General features: G+C 42.4%; 1 protein-coding gene across 2 annotated transcripts; it reads right to left on the bottom strand.

The window, feature by feature from the left end:
* Positions 1–7871: 7871 nt before the first annotated feature.
* saysd1 (SAYSVFN motif domain containing 1) lies at positions 7872–13856 on the bottom strand. Of its 2 annotated transcripts, none has more exons than XM_063072809.1 (2): positions 13562–13856; positions 7872–9039 (listed from the first exon to the last, which is right to left on the bottom strand). In XM_063072809.1, exons 1-2 carry the CDS (start codon positions 13826–13828, stop codon positions 8704–8706), a joined length of 603 nt encoding a protein of 200 aa, XP_062928879.1. In that variant the 5' UTR covers positions 13829–13856; the 3' UTR covers positions 7872–8703. The 2 variants fall into 2 exon arrangements, with proteins under 2 accessions (XP_062928879.1, XP_062928878.1); XM_063072808.1 differs by having other exon boundaries at positions 7892–9039; positions 13532–13854.
* Between the last annotated feature and the right edge of the window lie 1103 nt (positions 13857–14959).

Here is a 14959-nt window from a genome sequence, read left to right as displayed (position 1 = left end):
ATCAGGTTCAATGCAAAATTCAGCTCCCATAAGCAAGTTGTTACTTCCAATACTCTGAAAACTATTCTTGAATGGAAAGACATACCAAGGTATTTTTTTACTGCAGCATTTTACACTGGAGTTTCAACAAGTTGCTTGGTGTGCAATCCTTCCTTTTTTTGAAAGGCAAAAAAAAATCCCATCTAAAGTCCAGTCTATTTTATTAACATGTATTATATTTATACAGAGATAAATATTTCAGCAATGAAATACTGGACTTATGTACAGTAGTCTCTAAAATTGTGAAGTTCCGATTCTTCCAGATTCTCTCTGCTGAAATTTTATAGATGTAATGTAGGACATACATTATAACTCAGTCCTGTAAACTGTAAATGTTTACAAATACACTCAGGATGTTCAGCTGCCAGAACGTGAGAACCTTATGATACCTGCCTGCAAATTGTATGTGGATTCCCAATCATGAATGAGGTGAAATTCAGCGGAGATTCCAAACTTTAAAAAATATAGTTAAATTCAACCAGACCTGAAATAGTACATAGTCATCTCTAACTTCAGTACAGCATTTGTCATATTCCTTCATCGTAAGTGACCCTGAGGCCTCACACTTCTAAAATTGTGATATGCTATTTCATCAACAATTAATAGCTAATTGAAAATAGTCCTAAACAGCAATTAATAATAGAATGGTAGCTCAGATTCTAGAGTGTAGAGTGAAATTTATCCTTTCATTCTAGAATGACACTAAAGTACAGTACAAAATTGAAAAGTTGAGGAACTCAGCAGGTCAGGCAGCATCTGTGGAGGAAAGAAGTGCAGGCTGACATTTCAGGTCAAGATCCTGCATTTAAGGGGAATGGGAAAGATTGCAAGTTCATAGCAGTGTGTAGAAGGTTGGGATAAAAGGTGATAGGCCAAACCAATTGGAGGGGGTGGGGTTATTTGGAATCAAGTGGATGCGGATATTGAATACATGCACCCTCAAGTTTTCCCTTCCCTTTTAAAATAGTACTCTTACACTTCTCAACAAACCTGTCACTGATTTGACTGTTCTTGATTTCAACTATCTATAGGCATCCGTTAGTCTCATGAGACCATGGATTTGTGCCTTGGAAGGTTTCCAGGGCGCAGGCCTGGGCAAGGTTGTATGGAAGACCAGCAGTTGCTCATGCTGCAAGTCTTCCCTCTCCACGACACCAATGTTGTCCAAGGGAAGGGCATTTAGGACTCACAGCTTGGCACCGGTGTCATCGCAGAGCAATGCGTGGTTAAGTGCCTTGCTCAAGGACACACACGCTGCCTCAGCCCAGGCTCGAACTAGCAACCTTCAAATCACACCATCACTTTCAACTATCTGCCCAACTGTTTACCATATTTTTGTCTGATTTTAAAGGTATAAAATTATTATTTTATTGCAGATCAGATAGCTCACAACACAAAATGTTGTTCTTTGTCCATTGTAAAAGTTGGCTTATCGATGTTACATCACTGCCTACCCTTGACACTATTATCAGCAGCTGGATAAATATTTTCACAACTGAAAACTGGGTATCACCAGATAAGATAAAAAAAATGCTCAGAATACTCTGCAGGTTCAGCAGCTCCTGTGAAGAGAAATAAAATTAATGTTTTATGCTAATCCTTCATCAGACCTGAAATGTGAGGGAATATAGAGCAGACCTGACAGCAACAGAGAGAGAGAGAGAGTGACAGAGCTGATGTATCAAGTCAATGATCTTTCAATTGACTGGTCATCATTAATTCCTTTGGATTCAGATGACTGATGAATCGTTTTTTTTCGGTGGGGTAGAATCAACTTGAGAGATCAATGATTGGTGACGCAGTGTGAGGTTTAAAAAGCTCAGGAGCTTCCGGGACTTTTCGGAAGGCTGCAATCATAATGATCTATAAAGCCGATGAAAGGAGGTGGGGTGTAAGCAGAGTGGCCATTGTGTGAGTGGATGGTGTTAGAGTGGTCAGGCTTTGGCAAGCACAAGCAGGGTCTAAGTAAGTTTCTGGTAAGTTTTTCTTTCTGTGAGAATATAGCAAGTGCACAGAGAATGGGTCTAGAGTTGGTGGCACCGTTCCTTGTAAGAGATGTGGGAGATTTGGGAGACTGTCAGCCTCCCAGATAACTACATCTACATGAAGTGCATGGAGCCACAGCTCCTTAGAGACCATGTTAAGGAACTGAAGCTGTAGCTGGATGATCTTCAGCTCACACAGGGAAAATAAGGCGCTGGCAGGTAGGAGCCACAGGGAGGAAGTCACTGCTAAGTTGCAGGAAACAGGTACCTGAGAGGGAAGGGAAGTAAACAGCCAGTGCAGAGTATCCCTGTGGCCATTCCCCTCAATATAAGTATATTGCTTTGGACACTGTTGGGGAGACGAACTACCAGGCAAAGCTGCAGCAACCTGATCTCAGGCTGAGTCTGTCTTTGTGGCTTAGAGGAGAGTGAGGAGTGCAGTGGTGATAGGGGATTCCATAATTAGAGAAGCAGACAGCAGTTTCTGTGGATGTGAGGCACCTGCATAGTATGTTGTCTCCTAGATGCCAGGGTCAGGGATGTCTCGGGTTGGATACACAGCATTCTAAAGGGGGAAGACTAACAGCTGGAAGTCGTGGTACATATCGGTACCAACAACATAGGGAGGATAAGGGAGGAGGTCCTGAAGGGAGAACATGAGGAGTTAGAAGAAAGCTGAAAAGCAGGAGTAGAATCTATCTGTGCCACACACCAGAGAGGGTAAGAATACAACGATGTGGATGATAAATGCGTGGCTGAAGAATTGGTGCAGGGGGCAGCGTTTCAGACTTCTGGATCATTGGGATCTCTTCAGGGGAAGGTATGGTCTGTACAAAAAGGACAGGTTACACCTAAACATGAGGAAAACCAATATCCTTGTGGGCAGGTTTGCGAGAGCTGTTCGGTGGAAAGGTGGGGTGAGAGAGGGGTTTAAACTAATCTGGCGGCGGGATGGGAACCAGATTGATAGGGCTGAGGATGGGACAGTTGGTACACATCTAGATGCAGTTTGTAGTGTCGCTGTGAGGAAAGACAGGCAGATGACAGGGTAAAATTGCAGTTAGTGGGATGAGTTAAAGTGTAACAGGGAGCTAAAATCAAAGAAGGGTGATGAATACAGGACTGAAGGTGTTATGCTTGAATGCACAGGTATATGGAATATGTAGCAGTTAGAAATTGGCAGGCATGTTGTTGTGGACATTGCTGAATTGTGACTGGGAGCTTAACATCCAAAGAGCCACACTGTATTGAAAGGGTAGATAGGTAGGCAGAGAGGTAGCCAGAATATAGGCTACAAATTTCAACAGGAGGTAGAAAAGGCATGTAAAAAGGGCAATGTTGTGACAATCATGGAGGATTCCAATATGCAGTTAAATTAGGAAAATTAGTTTGGTATTGGATCCCAAGAGACAGAACTTGTAGAATGCCGACAGGTTGGTTTTTCAGAATGGTTGCGGTTGAGCCCACTAGAGCAGGGGTTCCCAATCTGGAGTCCAAGGACCCTCAGTTAATGGTAAGGGTCCATGGAATAAAAAAGGTTGGGAACCCCTGCACTAGGGTAACAGCAATCTGGATTGGGTGTTATTTAATGACCCAGATTTGTTTAGGGAGATTAAGGTAAAGGGACCCTTAATAGGCACAGCCTTGGAATAGAGGGAGATCCATTCAAGGACAGAGATGTGGAAAAAATTTAGACAGAAGGTGGTGAATTTGTGGAATTCATTGCCACAGACAGCTATGCCAACCAAGTCATTGGGTATATTTAAGGAAGGGGTTAATAAGGTTCTTGATTAATCAGGGAGAGGCAGCAGAGTGAGATTGAGCCCTGCCGAAGGGTTTCGGCCCAAAATGTCAACCGTGCTTTTTCCCGCAAATGCTGGCCTGCTGAGTTCCTCCAGCGTTCTGATTGTGTGCTTAGATTTCCAGCATCTGCAGATTTTCTCTTGTTTGAGAATGGGATTCAGAGCAGTCACCCATGGTGGAATGGCGGAGAAGACTCGATGAGCTGAATACCCATGGTCTGCTTCTATGTTTTATGGTCTTATATTTTGTAATAAAACTGTGCGAGATTATTCATGCTTATTGTTTAAATGCTGTTGTTACTTTCACTGCCATTTGCAGCCCTGATGATGATTTATGCTTTCCAAAGTTCAGCATTTCAGAAGGGACAACCAAGATGTTGTTCTGCTGTTTGTCATATGTCAGGACAGCTGACATTTAACATCATAGAGTATGAGACCTGAACTTCATCTAAAAGTATGGGAATTCCTATTTGGAAAAAGATTTAGAATGGAATGATCACCTACAAGCAGAATGTCTGAAAGGATTAGTTACAGGCTCATAACAGGAATGAGCGTTCTAAATCAAAACCTGGGACTGGAAAACCATCATTAAGATAACCATGACATACAGATAAATTCCTGTCCAAATAGCCTGATGCAACATGCCAATTTTCCTCTGGCTTACTCACAAATCAGCATTTATAAGCCTTGATGCCCCCTCAAGGCATCAGATGAACAGGGATGCAACACAGCAATAAAATCATCACATTTAACACAATTCGACAGTCCAAAATATATTAAAGATTGGCACAGATATACAATAAAAAGGACAAATTTAATAAAATGGGGGATATCTACTGCAATTCAATCTTTACATCACTTCTGTGCAGAATCATTGAAAATATCTTTAATTTAAAAATATAGTAGAAAATACACAAACTAACACAGATATTTCAATGAATGCATTAAAATGTTGTAACAAACATATCCTGCTGGGAGAATAAAGGGGAACTGATTAAATATTTTGAGTCAGGGTGGCCACAGCTGCTCCTACATTGATCTGTGTCATTTCCTATTTCTGGGAAGCTGGAGTGAGCTCAGAGCTGAGTTATCTTCAGGTCTTACTTTAACACTCACATTTTTATTAGTTTTAGACCTTAAGATACAGGAGCAAAAGTAGGCCATTTGGTCCATCAAGTTGGCTCTGCCATTTCATCATGGCTGATCCTTTTTCCCCTCAGTCCCAATCTCCTGCCTTCTCCCTGTATCCCTTCATGCTCTGAACAATGAAAAATCCATCAACTTCTGCCTTAAATGACTTGTCCTCCACAACCACCTGTAGCAATGAATTTCATACTCTCTGGCTAAAGAAATTCCCCCTCATCCCTGTTTTAAAAGGATGCCCCTCTACTGAGGCTGTGCCCTCTGGTCCTAGACTCTCCCACCATAGGAAACATCCTCTCCTCATCTAGTCTATGGAGTCCTTTCAATATTTGATAGGTTTCAATGAAATCACCTCTCATTCTTCTGAATTCCAGTGAGTACAGGTCCAGAGCCATCAAATGCTCCTCATATGACAAGTTTTTCATACCCGTAATCATTTTCATGAACCTTCTTTGAACCCTCTCCAATGTCAGCACATCCTTTCTTTGACAAGGGGTCTAAAACTGCTCACATTACTCAAAGTAAGGCCTTACCAGTGCCTTATGGAGCCTCAACATTACATCCTTGCTTTTATATTCTGGTCCTCTTAAAAATAATGCTAACATTGCATTTGCTTTCCTCACCACTGACTTAACCTGCAAATTAACCATTAGGGAATCCTGCACAAGGACTCCCAAGTCCCCTTGCACCTTGCATTTTTGAATTTTCTCTCCCTTTAAAAAATAGTTTTATAAAATAAGTGAACCTTTTACTGAAGAGTCAAATATGGACACTGTTCCTACAGGTAAATTTGAGAATTTGATGCCAAAGTGCAATTGGTCCCTTGTTTCAGATTCACTGTACCGTCTCTGTTGCCGTGACAGACCAAGTTGCAGACAGACAAATGCCCTTTTAGAAATCTATAACTTCCACATATGACTGAATATGCACAGAAGCTGACTACCTGAGGCTGACAGCTGTCAGCACAAATTGGTCCATTAATTAGAGAACCCCGGTGTTATTGTAACCATCTGAATGTTAAATCATAAGTTGGCTCTGAGTTTTTTTCGATGAATTTAGGTTCGCTGGCCCCCACCGCTTAATTTTCACTATGGATGTCCAGTCCCTATATACTTCCATCCCCCACCAGTAAGGTCTCAAAGCTCTCCGCTTCTTTTTGGATTCCAGACCTAACCAGTTCTTCTCTACCACCACTCTGCTCCGTCTAGCGGAATTAGTACATACCCTTAATAATTTCTCCTTTGGCTCCTCCCACTTCCTCCAAACTAAAGGTGTAGCCATGGGCAGCTGTATGGGTCCCAGCTATGCCTATTGGCTTTGTGGAATAATCCGTGTTTCAAGCCTATACTGGTATCTGTCCCCCACTTTTCCTTTGCTACATTGACGACTGCATTGGCGCTGCTTCCTGCACGCATGCTGAGCTTGTTGACTTCATTAACTTTGCCTCCAACTTTCACCCTACCCTCAAGTTTACCTGGTCCATTTCTGACACCTCCCTCCCCTTTCTTGATCTTTCTGGAGACAGCTTATCTACTGATATCTACTATAAGCCTACGGACTCTCACAGCTATCTCGGCTATTCCTCTTCTCACCCTGTCTCTTGCAAAAACGCCATCCCCTTCTCGCAATTCCTCTGTCTCCGCTGCATCTGCTCTCAGGATGAGGCTTTTCATTCCAGGACGAAGGAGATGTCCTCCTTTTTTTAAAGAAAGGGGCTTCCCTTTCTCTACCATCAACTTTGCTCTCAAACACATCTCTCCCATTTCACGCACATCTGCTCTCACTCCATCCTCCCGCCACCCAACTAGGAATAGGGTTCCCCTTGTCCTCACCTACCACCCCACCAGCCTCTGGGTCCAACATAAAATTTTCTGTAACTTCCACCACCTCCACCTGGATCCCGCCACTAAGCACATTTTTCCTTACCGCCCCCCCCCCCAACCGCTTTCCGCAGGGATCGCTCCCTACGCGACTCCCTTGTCCATTCCTCCCCCCCCAACTCTCCCCACCGATCTCCCTCCTGGCACTTATCCTTGTAAATGGAACAAGTGCTACACATGCCCTTACACTTCCTCTCTCACCACTATTCCAGGCCCCTGACAGTTCTTCCAGGTGAGGTGATACTTCACTTGTGAGTTAGCTGGGGTGATATACTGCATCCAGTGGTCCCGATGCAGCCTTCTATATATTGGCTAGACCCAATGCAGGTCCGGAGACCGTTTCGCTGAACACCAATGCTCCATCCGCCCGAGAAAGCAGCATCTCCCAGTGGCCACACATTTTAATTCCACGTCCCATGATATGTCTATCCATGGCCTCCTCTACTGTCAAGATGAAGCCACACTCAGATTGGAGGAACACCACCTTATATTCCGTCTGGGTAGCCTCTAACCTGATGGCATGAACATTGACTTCTCTAACTTCCATTAATGCCCCACCTCCCCCTCGTACCCCATCCGTTATTTTTTTCTCTCCTTTTTCTCCCTCTGACTATCTCTCCTTGCCCATCCTCTGAGCTTCCCCCTTCCCCCTTTCGTTCTCCCTAGATCCCATGATCCTCATATCCCTTTTGCCAATCACCTTTCCAGCTCTTAGCTCCATCCCTCCCCCTCCTGTCTTCTCCTATCATTTCAGATTTCTCCCTCCCCCTCCCACCTTCAAATCTCTTACTAGCTCTTCTTTCAGTTAGTCCTGACGAAGGGTCTAGGCCTGAAATGTCAACTGTACCTCTTCCTATAGATGCTGCCTGGCCTGCTGCGTTCACCAGCAATTTTTATGTGTGTTCCTTGGCTCTGCACTTGTGTTGAAAAATGCAGAACAGTTCAGAATTAAGACAAATTTCAATAAACATGCTTTGTACAAAACAATGAAAACGAATCCACATCTGTTGCTGTAGAAACTGGTCGATACACACACTAACAAATGCCACAAAGAATGACAACCAGTGGAGGTTTCTTTACTTTTATCCTGCTGGGAGGAATGACAGAAGGAAGAATGGCACTAGACTTGCACTGATATTTGTTATTTGTAACAGTCAGGATCACACATGCTATTTAATTCTTCAGCTAACTTCAGTACATTCAGAAATATACTGTTTGCAACCAAATCTCCAACATGATTTTAGAAAATGTTGGTATTGTAAGTATACATAGGCTTTGTAGAATCAGGTGACAATGAAATGCTCAAGATGAACTCATGATTAACATGACAGAATTTTGTTTTACTTTTTTCATATAACCCAAACTGCTTTCCATTAAGAGGAAGGTTCGCAAGGAAATTGACTTCCTCCTCCCCAAACCCAGAGAAAATGGGGATATGGTGATTGAGATTGAATATGTATATTACTTCATGATTTATCTTCAGTCTGTAGTCAGCAGAATTTCAGCGGTTTTATTTACTATACAGGGTGTGGACATTACTGACAGTATTCATTGCCCATACTAAATTACCCTTAACGTGGGCTTCTTGTTGCACCTCTGCAGTACAAGGCATTCCGACAGTACAACAGATAAGGAACACAGGATTTAGATTCAATGATGACACCACACACTTGTTTTTATAAAGAATTTAGTTGAACTTATCTCTTACTCTATTTAAATACCTGTTACATGTGTGCAATTTACAACATGTACGATGACTTTGCTAACTGTTGACCTTTACTGTGTTAGTGCATTAGAACATTGTGTTGGTTACGGTTCAATAAAAACAAATCTTCCATTTTCCAGGAAGCAAGTTCATCTGCCGGCCAGAGGTCGGTACTGAAGTTCTCGTTCAAACTGTTCTGCTGTCAGACTTCCTTCAATAGCCTTACAACCAGGGTTGAACACAGAGTACGCGCTAACTTCTCCTTGTTCCTTTTCCGATGGCCCCCGTGTCCCAACGTAAATCCAATAAAACATTGAGAGGACAAAATAAACCAGGCCAAACTCCAGCTCAATGAAGAGGCCAAGTAATACCAGCCAAAGCAGGAATTTCAGAACAGTCAAAATTATGAAGATAAAACGATCTGGTTCCATTGTCTGTTCTGCAGATTTTTCCTTAAATGAATTCTGGTCATTTTCTTCCTTTTCCTGCAAAGAAAAAGAATTTCCAGTATTAAACGCTGATTATAGTGAGGGGACCAACTGTGCTAAACACCCAATTCCGTTTGCCATGTAGAAACTTCAAATGTTCAATTTATATTTCAGTTCTTTGCGATTCATAAGCTGAGAAAAAAGGATAAGATTAGTCAAGCCACATCACCAAACTCAATACTAATATTGCCATTTCAGTCAAGTTACAAAAAGAGGTGACTAAATGGAATCTGCTGTTATTTTATATTGGCTGATGAACAAGGCAGCATTCTCTGATCATGGTTGGACATTAAGGACTTGGTTAAAATATAAACTCGTAAAAAGTGAAATACTGTCCGGTGGGACTTTTCAGCTGCCTATAAAAGCAGGCAAAGGCAGAGCAATCGGAAATAATGGTAAATTCATGCCCCATGAAGCCTTTTCACCATATCCAAGGGTCAGTTGAAGGGATACTATCCACATATCTGGGTGAATGCAAGCTGAAAAGCACCCAGTAATCTGGCCCCATTCAATTTATGATATATCCCAACTAATACAGCTGCCTTCTTCACAAACACTACAACTTAATCATTACATTAAATAGGTTTGATGAGAAACAAAAGCATGCCAAAAACAATCAGGGAAGTAGTTATTTCAGAGCAATAACATATGGAGTGAAAACAAAGATCAACAAGGAAAACAATAGGCAGAGCCAAAAGAGATAAATCAAGCAATGCTCTGACAAGGGGAGAAAGCCAACGCAGAGCTTCAGTGTGAAAAGATTCAATAAAACACTACAGAGATTATTACACAAGCACAGTAAGCAACAGAAAATTACTTGGATTATGGGAAATGCCAAGAGGTAATTGTAATGAAGAATAATTGTAAAAATGCACATAGGATTTTAAAGCCCACTTGAAAGAGAAATCCCCAAGTTGTAGAGAGGGGCAGAAAAATCACTCTTAGTGGAAGTGAAGGAAACAAATGTAGACAAAAAGTTGATGTTTCTGTTTCTGTTGTGGAGTTCAAAGCTGTGCAACAAAGCAAGCCCTTGCAAAAGTCTTCATAAAAACATCTTGATGTTGACGTCATAGTAAAGAGGAGGGATGCTCTGATCATGGATTCATAAGTGAAACTATTTGCTGTCAAGTTTTAGAATTTCAACTGAGCTAAAGTGTGGACCTGAGGCTGTTCTTTTTAGTTGGAAGGCCTTTTTGACGACTTCCCAGTCATCAATACTGGAAAGATTCAAAACAGTTCAGCTGCTATGACATCAGGGCTGCTCATGTCGAGGAGAGAGCTTCAGCTGCTCTTTGGGTGTTCCTTTCAGCAAGAACTGATGCCCCATCCTTGATAATTTTCCCTTTCAGTGGGACGAGGCTTTGGGTGATTTGACTGTAGATGGCCATGGCAGTTAACATGGTTGTCACCAAGTGGCAGACTTTCTCCACTTCGTGCTCGCTTTCTGCTGGATCTTAATTTCAGATGCTTTTAGAGTTGTTCATTTTCACTCACTGTAGGGGGCAGCTTCCTATCCAGGAAATGGATTGCATTTGCAGCATCTTAACTCCTCAATCCTCTGGTCATTCCGTTTAAACCAACCTTGGTTCTTCTGGGTGGAGAAGATAGAAGCTCCTCAACAACTCCAATTGTGGTGGTTGTGAAGAGGTTTAAATTTAAGATGCATAAATCTGCAGATTACAGGGAAAATATGGAAAACATTTAGGAGTGGGAGGGGAAAAGGTAAAACAAAGAGAGAATAACAGGACCACAAATCTTCAAAGGGGGAAAAGGTTAACTGATAGAATAGTTCATAAAGTTTATTACAATAGATAATTCTACAATAAACATTTTGCAACTTATCAGTAGATCTTGGCATCACACTTACAAGAACAGCAAAACATTGGAGAAGGTACAGCAGAATCTCCCAGTGGTCACCCATTTTAATTGCACTTCCCATTCTGACATGTCAGTCTACGGCCTCCTCTACTGTTGCGATGAGACAATGCTCAGGTTGGAGAAACAACTCCTTATATTCTGTCTGGATAGCCTCCAACCTGACGTCATGAACATTGATTTCTCAAACTGCTGGTAAAGCACCTCTCCCCCCCCCCCCACACCCTTTCAGCATTCCCTACTCTCATTATTTCTTTCAATATTTTATTATTATATAAATTGCATAAATTCAAATACAAAATTTATAAGGATACAAGGAATACAAATTACATTACATTTAAATCACAGTAACCCATATTCCAAATCAATCATGTAGAAAAAAGATTGAATTATGAAATTAAATAACTATTTTATTTTTAAAAAATCTACCCCCACTACCAAAATGAGCTGGTTGGTAAAAAAGAAAAAAAATACCTTACCATATAATATTATAATAATAATGGCTCAGATCCATACTTTAATAACAGTTCAAAAGTTATGAAAGTAACTCAGAAAGGGTCCCCATATTAAAAAATCATGTTTAGAATTAGAAATTGAACAACAAATCTTCTCTAGATCAAGGCATAACATAACATCAGAGAGCCATTGAACATGAGTGGGCTCCTTCCACTTGAGCAAGATCGCCCTCCTGGCCATAAGAGGCATAAAGGCCAATACCCGCAAATTAGATGGCTTCAATTTTGTTGCACTATCCTCGACAATACCAAACATGGCAGTCAAAGGATTGGGGTTAAAACTAACATTGAAAAGTACAGAAAAAGTTTGAAATACATCTTTCCAAATTTTTTCAAGGCTCGGACATGTCCAAAACATATGAATTAGTGTGTCCACTCCATTAGTACATCTATCACAGTAAGGGGAAATATCTGCGTAGAAACAAGAGAGCTTGTCTTTAGATATATGAACTCTATGTACCATTTTGAATTGTAATAAAGAATGATGAGCACATAATGAAGAATTAATCAATTTTAAAATAATCTTCCAGCTCTCCTCAGATTTGAAAATCTGTAAATCCTTTTCCCAGTCTCCTTTAATTTTATCTAAAGAGGCCTTTTTCAGTCCCAACAGCAGACCATAAATGTAAGATATTGAACCATTGTCAAAGGATTTCAGATTAAAAATTGTATCTATTACATTCTTGTCTGGACTTGTAGGAAATGTATGTAATTGAGATCTTAAATCTCTAATCTGTAAGTACAGTATTGAAAAAAATGGTTATATGAAAGTGGGTATTCGTTGAAAGTTGCACAAAAGAGAGATTCCCTCCATCAAACAAATCCTGAAATTGTTTAATACCCAATCTATCCCATTCTTTAAAAGGTAAGTAATTATCTCCTTATCAACTTACCTGCCTATCACCTCCCTCTGGTGCTCCTCCCCTTTTTCTTTCTTCCATGGCCTTCCGTCCTCTCCTATCAGAATGCCCCCTTTGCCAGCCCTGTATCTCTTTCATTAATCAACTTCTCAGCTCTTTACTTCAGTCCTCCCTCTCCCAGCTTCACCTATCACCTTGTGGTTTTTCCTCCCCCCCCACAACTTTCTTACTCTGACTCATCATCCTTTTTCCCCTCCAGTCCTGATAAAGAGTCTTGGTCTGAAATGTTGACTCTGCTCTTTTCCATAGATGCTGCCTGGCCTGCTGAGTTCCTCCAGCATCTAATGTGTGTTGCTTGGACTTCCAGCATCTGAGGATCTTCTCTCGTTTGAGAAGGCAAAGAGATGGCTTGGTCGCTCCATGGGTAGCATGGCAGTTAGTGCAACGCTATCATAGCTTGGGGAGCTGGGGTTCAGAGTTCAATCCTGGCAGTGTCTCTACACAGTTTGTAAGTCCTCCTTGTGAATGCATGGATTTCCTCCAGGTGCTCCAGTTTCCTCCCACAGTCCAAAGATGTACCGGACATTAGGTTAATTGGTCCTTGAAAACTGTTCTGTAATTAGTCTCAGTTTAAATCAGCGGTTGCTGGAGGTGCAGCTGGAAGGGCCTTTTCTGCGCTGTACTGTATCTCTAAATAAATAAATGATATCTGGAATTTTGGTTTCTCTGGAGGAGAATCCAAGAATGCTCCTCAAAGCAGAAAAAATGTTCAAAGGAAATTTGATCTAGCAAGTTCGGGGAGGGGGATATTGTACCGTCCGGTTTCAAACAACACCTAATTAAAACAATTGACAAAAAAAGAGAGAAAGCGCATTTAAGAGAGAATTTATGAGGTTTATTTTTCCTAAGTCTGTTTCCTGAAGTTGCAGCAATAAATACACGGTGCAGGTCACACATATTTGGAACATGAATTTGTAACGAGAAAGAAAACTAGTCAAGAAAGTCATGAATGGTCGAAAAACTTTCCTGATGTGCTTCAAAATAAAACCCTTAGGCTCAATTGTTTTTTTCTTAACCTATTCCAGCCGCAGAACCCACCTCCGGCGTTTCTACTATCTTGGTTACCCCCTAGATACCCCACACATCTGAGACTCCAGCAACCTCCCATACCCTTCCACACTGAGACAGTTTGAAACCGGACTTCCCTGTGACATTCCCCCTCCCACCACCCCGACCTACCCGGGCTACGCATCGGGACTGCTCCCACACCTCTCCGGACGCCGGGGATCTGACACGACCCGCGGCCTCAGTGGGGGAGCTGCTGCCCTCAGCTTCCAGGCCCGGGACCGCGGCCGCCTTCACCGGCGGGTCTCGGTGCGACTCCCGCGGCTCTCCCTCAGCCCTCCCGGGCCGCAGTCTGCGCCACAGACCGCTGAAAACACCGCCGCCGCCCTCCCGGCGCTCGCTCACGGCCGACGGTTTCTTCTCCGCCGCCGCCGCCTGCTGCGCCCGCCATTCCGCCAACTTCCGCTCCATTTTGCGGAGCGGAAGTGCCCGTGATTAAAGGGCCCCGCACCATTTTGCGGGGCGGAACTGTCTGCAGGACATCAGCAGCAGAGGAAAAGAGTTCACTATGATAATGACAGATCCTTTGTCGTTATACTGCATTGACGCTCTCTCTGTATAACTTTAAATACCCTTTGCGCCCAACAATCTATCAATCCCCTTATATATTCAGGGATTTGGTCGGCTCGGTGGCCGATGGTGGGAAAGTTGTGAGTTCAAGCTGTATTGCAGAGGCGACTGCACAAAATTATGCTGTAGGATTGAGTAGCACTGTGGTGACATTTTTCAGCTGTGAGTCATATTAAATCTGCAACCAGGTAGTTAGAGGAGAGTCTGTGACACAGTTTTGAAGACTAGATTAATTCTCTCCGGAGCTCTGGTCTGAATAACACTTACTCCTCACTATCCAATAACTGAGAATGCAGGGCTCGATGCAAAGCGACAACAATTCCTTTCCCCGTATAGATACCGTTCAATCTGCTGAGTTCCTCCAGCATTTTGTTCCTTGCTCCAGTACCTGTGGGCTCTCGAGTCTCTAAATGAGACCGTCTGATTACTTATCTGATTGTGTACTTGAACAATGCTGAGAAGCTTCAAATTCCTGAGCGTCAGCCTCTCAGAGAATCTAACTACCTGGGCCCAGCATATTGATGCATTGGGACTTTGAGGAGGTTTAAACTGATATAACATGGGTTGAGAGCATTCTAATTGGTTCCATCACACCCTAGTAAGGAGTCTACAATACGCAAGATCACAAAAGGCTTTGAAGGGTTTTGGACTCAGTCAATTCCATCCCAGGTACACATCTCCCTGCTTTTGAGGACATCTTCAAGAGGTGGTACCTAAAGAAGGGGGCATCCATTATTAAGGACCCTCACCACCCAGTTAGGTGTAACATCGTTTCCTGGAAATGTCCAATTGAATATAATTTAATAATTATATTTGGAAACCATAGAAAGGATGCAGAGGAGATTTACAAGGATGTTGCCTGGATTGGAGAGCATGTTTTATGAGAATAGGTTGAGTGAACTTGGTCTTTCCTCCTTGGAGCATTGGAGGATGAGAGGTGACCTGATAGAGGTGTATAAGATGATGAGAGGC

Source organism: Mobula hypostoma, chromosome 20 (assembly GCF_963921235.1).
Source record: "Mobula hypostoma chromosome 20, sMobHyp1.1, whole genome shotgun sequence".
Lineage (NCBI taxonomy): Eukaryota > Metazoa > Chordata > Chondrichthyes > Myliobatiformes > Myliobatidae > Mobula > Mobula hypostoma.
This window is presented reverse-complemented; position numbering and strand designations above follow the sequence as displayed.

What these genes read in the sequence shown, in the direction of transcription:
- saysd1 (XM_063072808.1), bottom strand. Translation starts at nt 13,828, where the DNA reads ATGGAGCGGAAGTTGGCGGAATGGCGGGCGCAGCAGGCGGCGGCGGCG. An exon ending in AGTCCCGATGCGTAGCCCGG is followed by an intron (nt 9,040 to 13,531) that starts GTAGGTCGGGGT and finishes TTTTCTTTGCAG; the next exon opens with GAAAAGGAAGAAAATGACCA.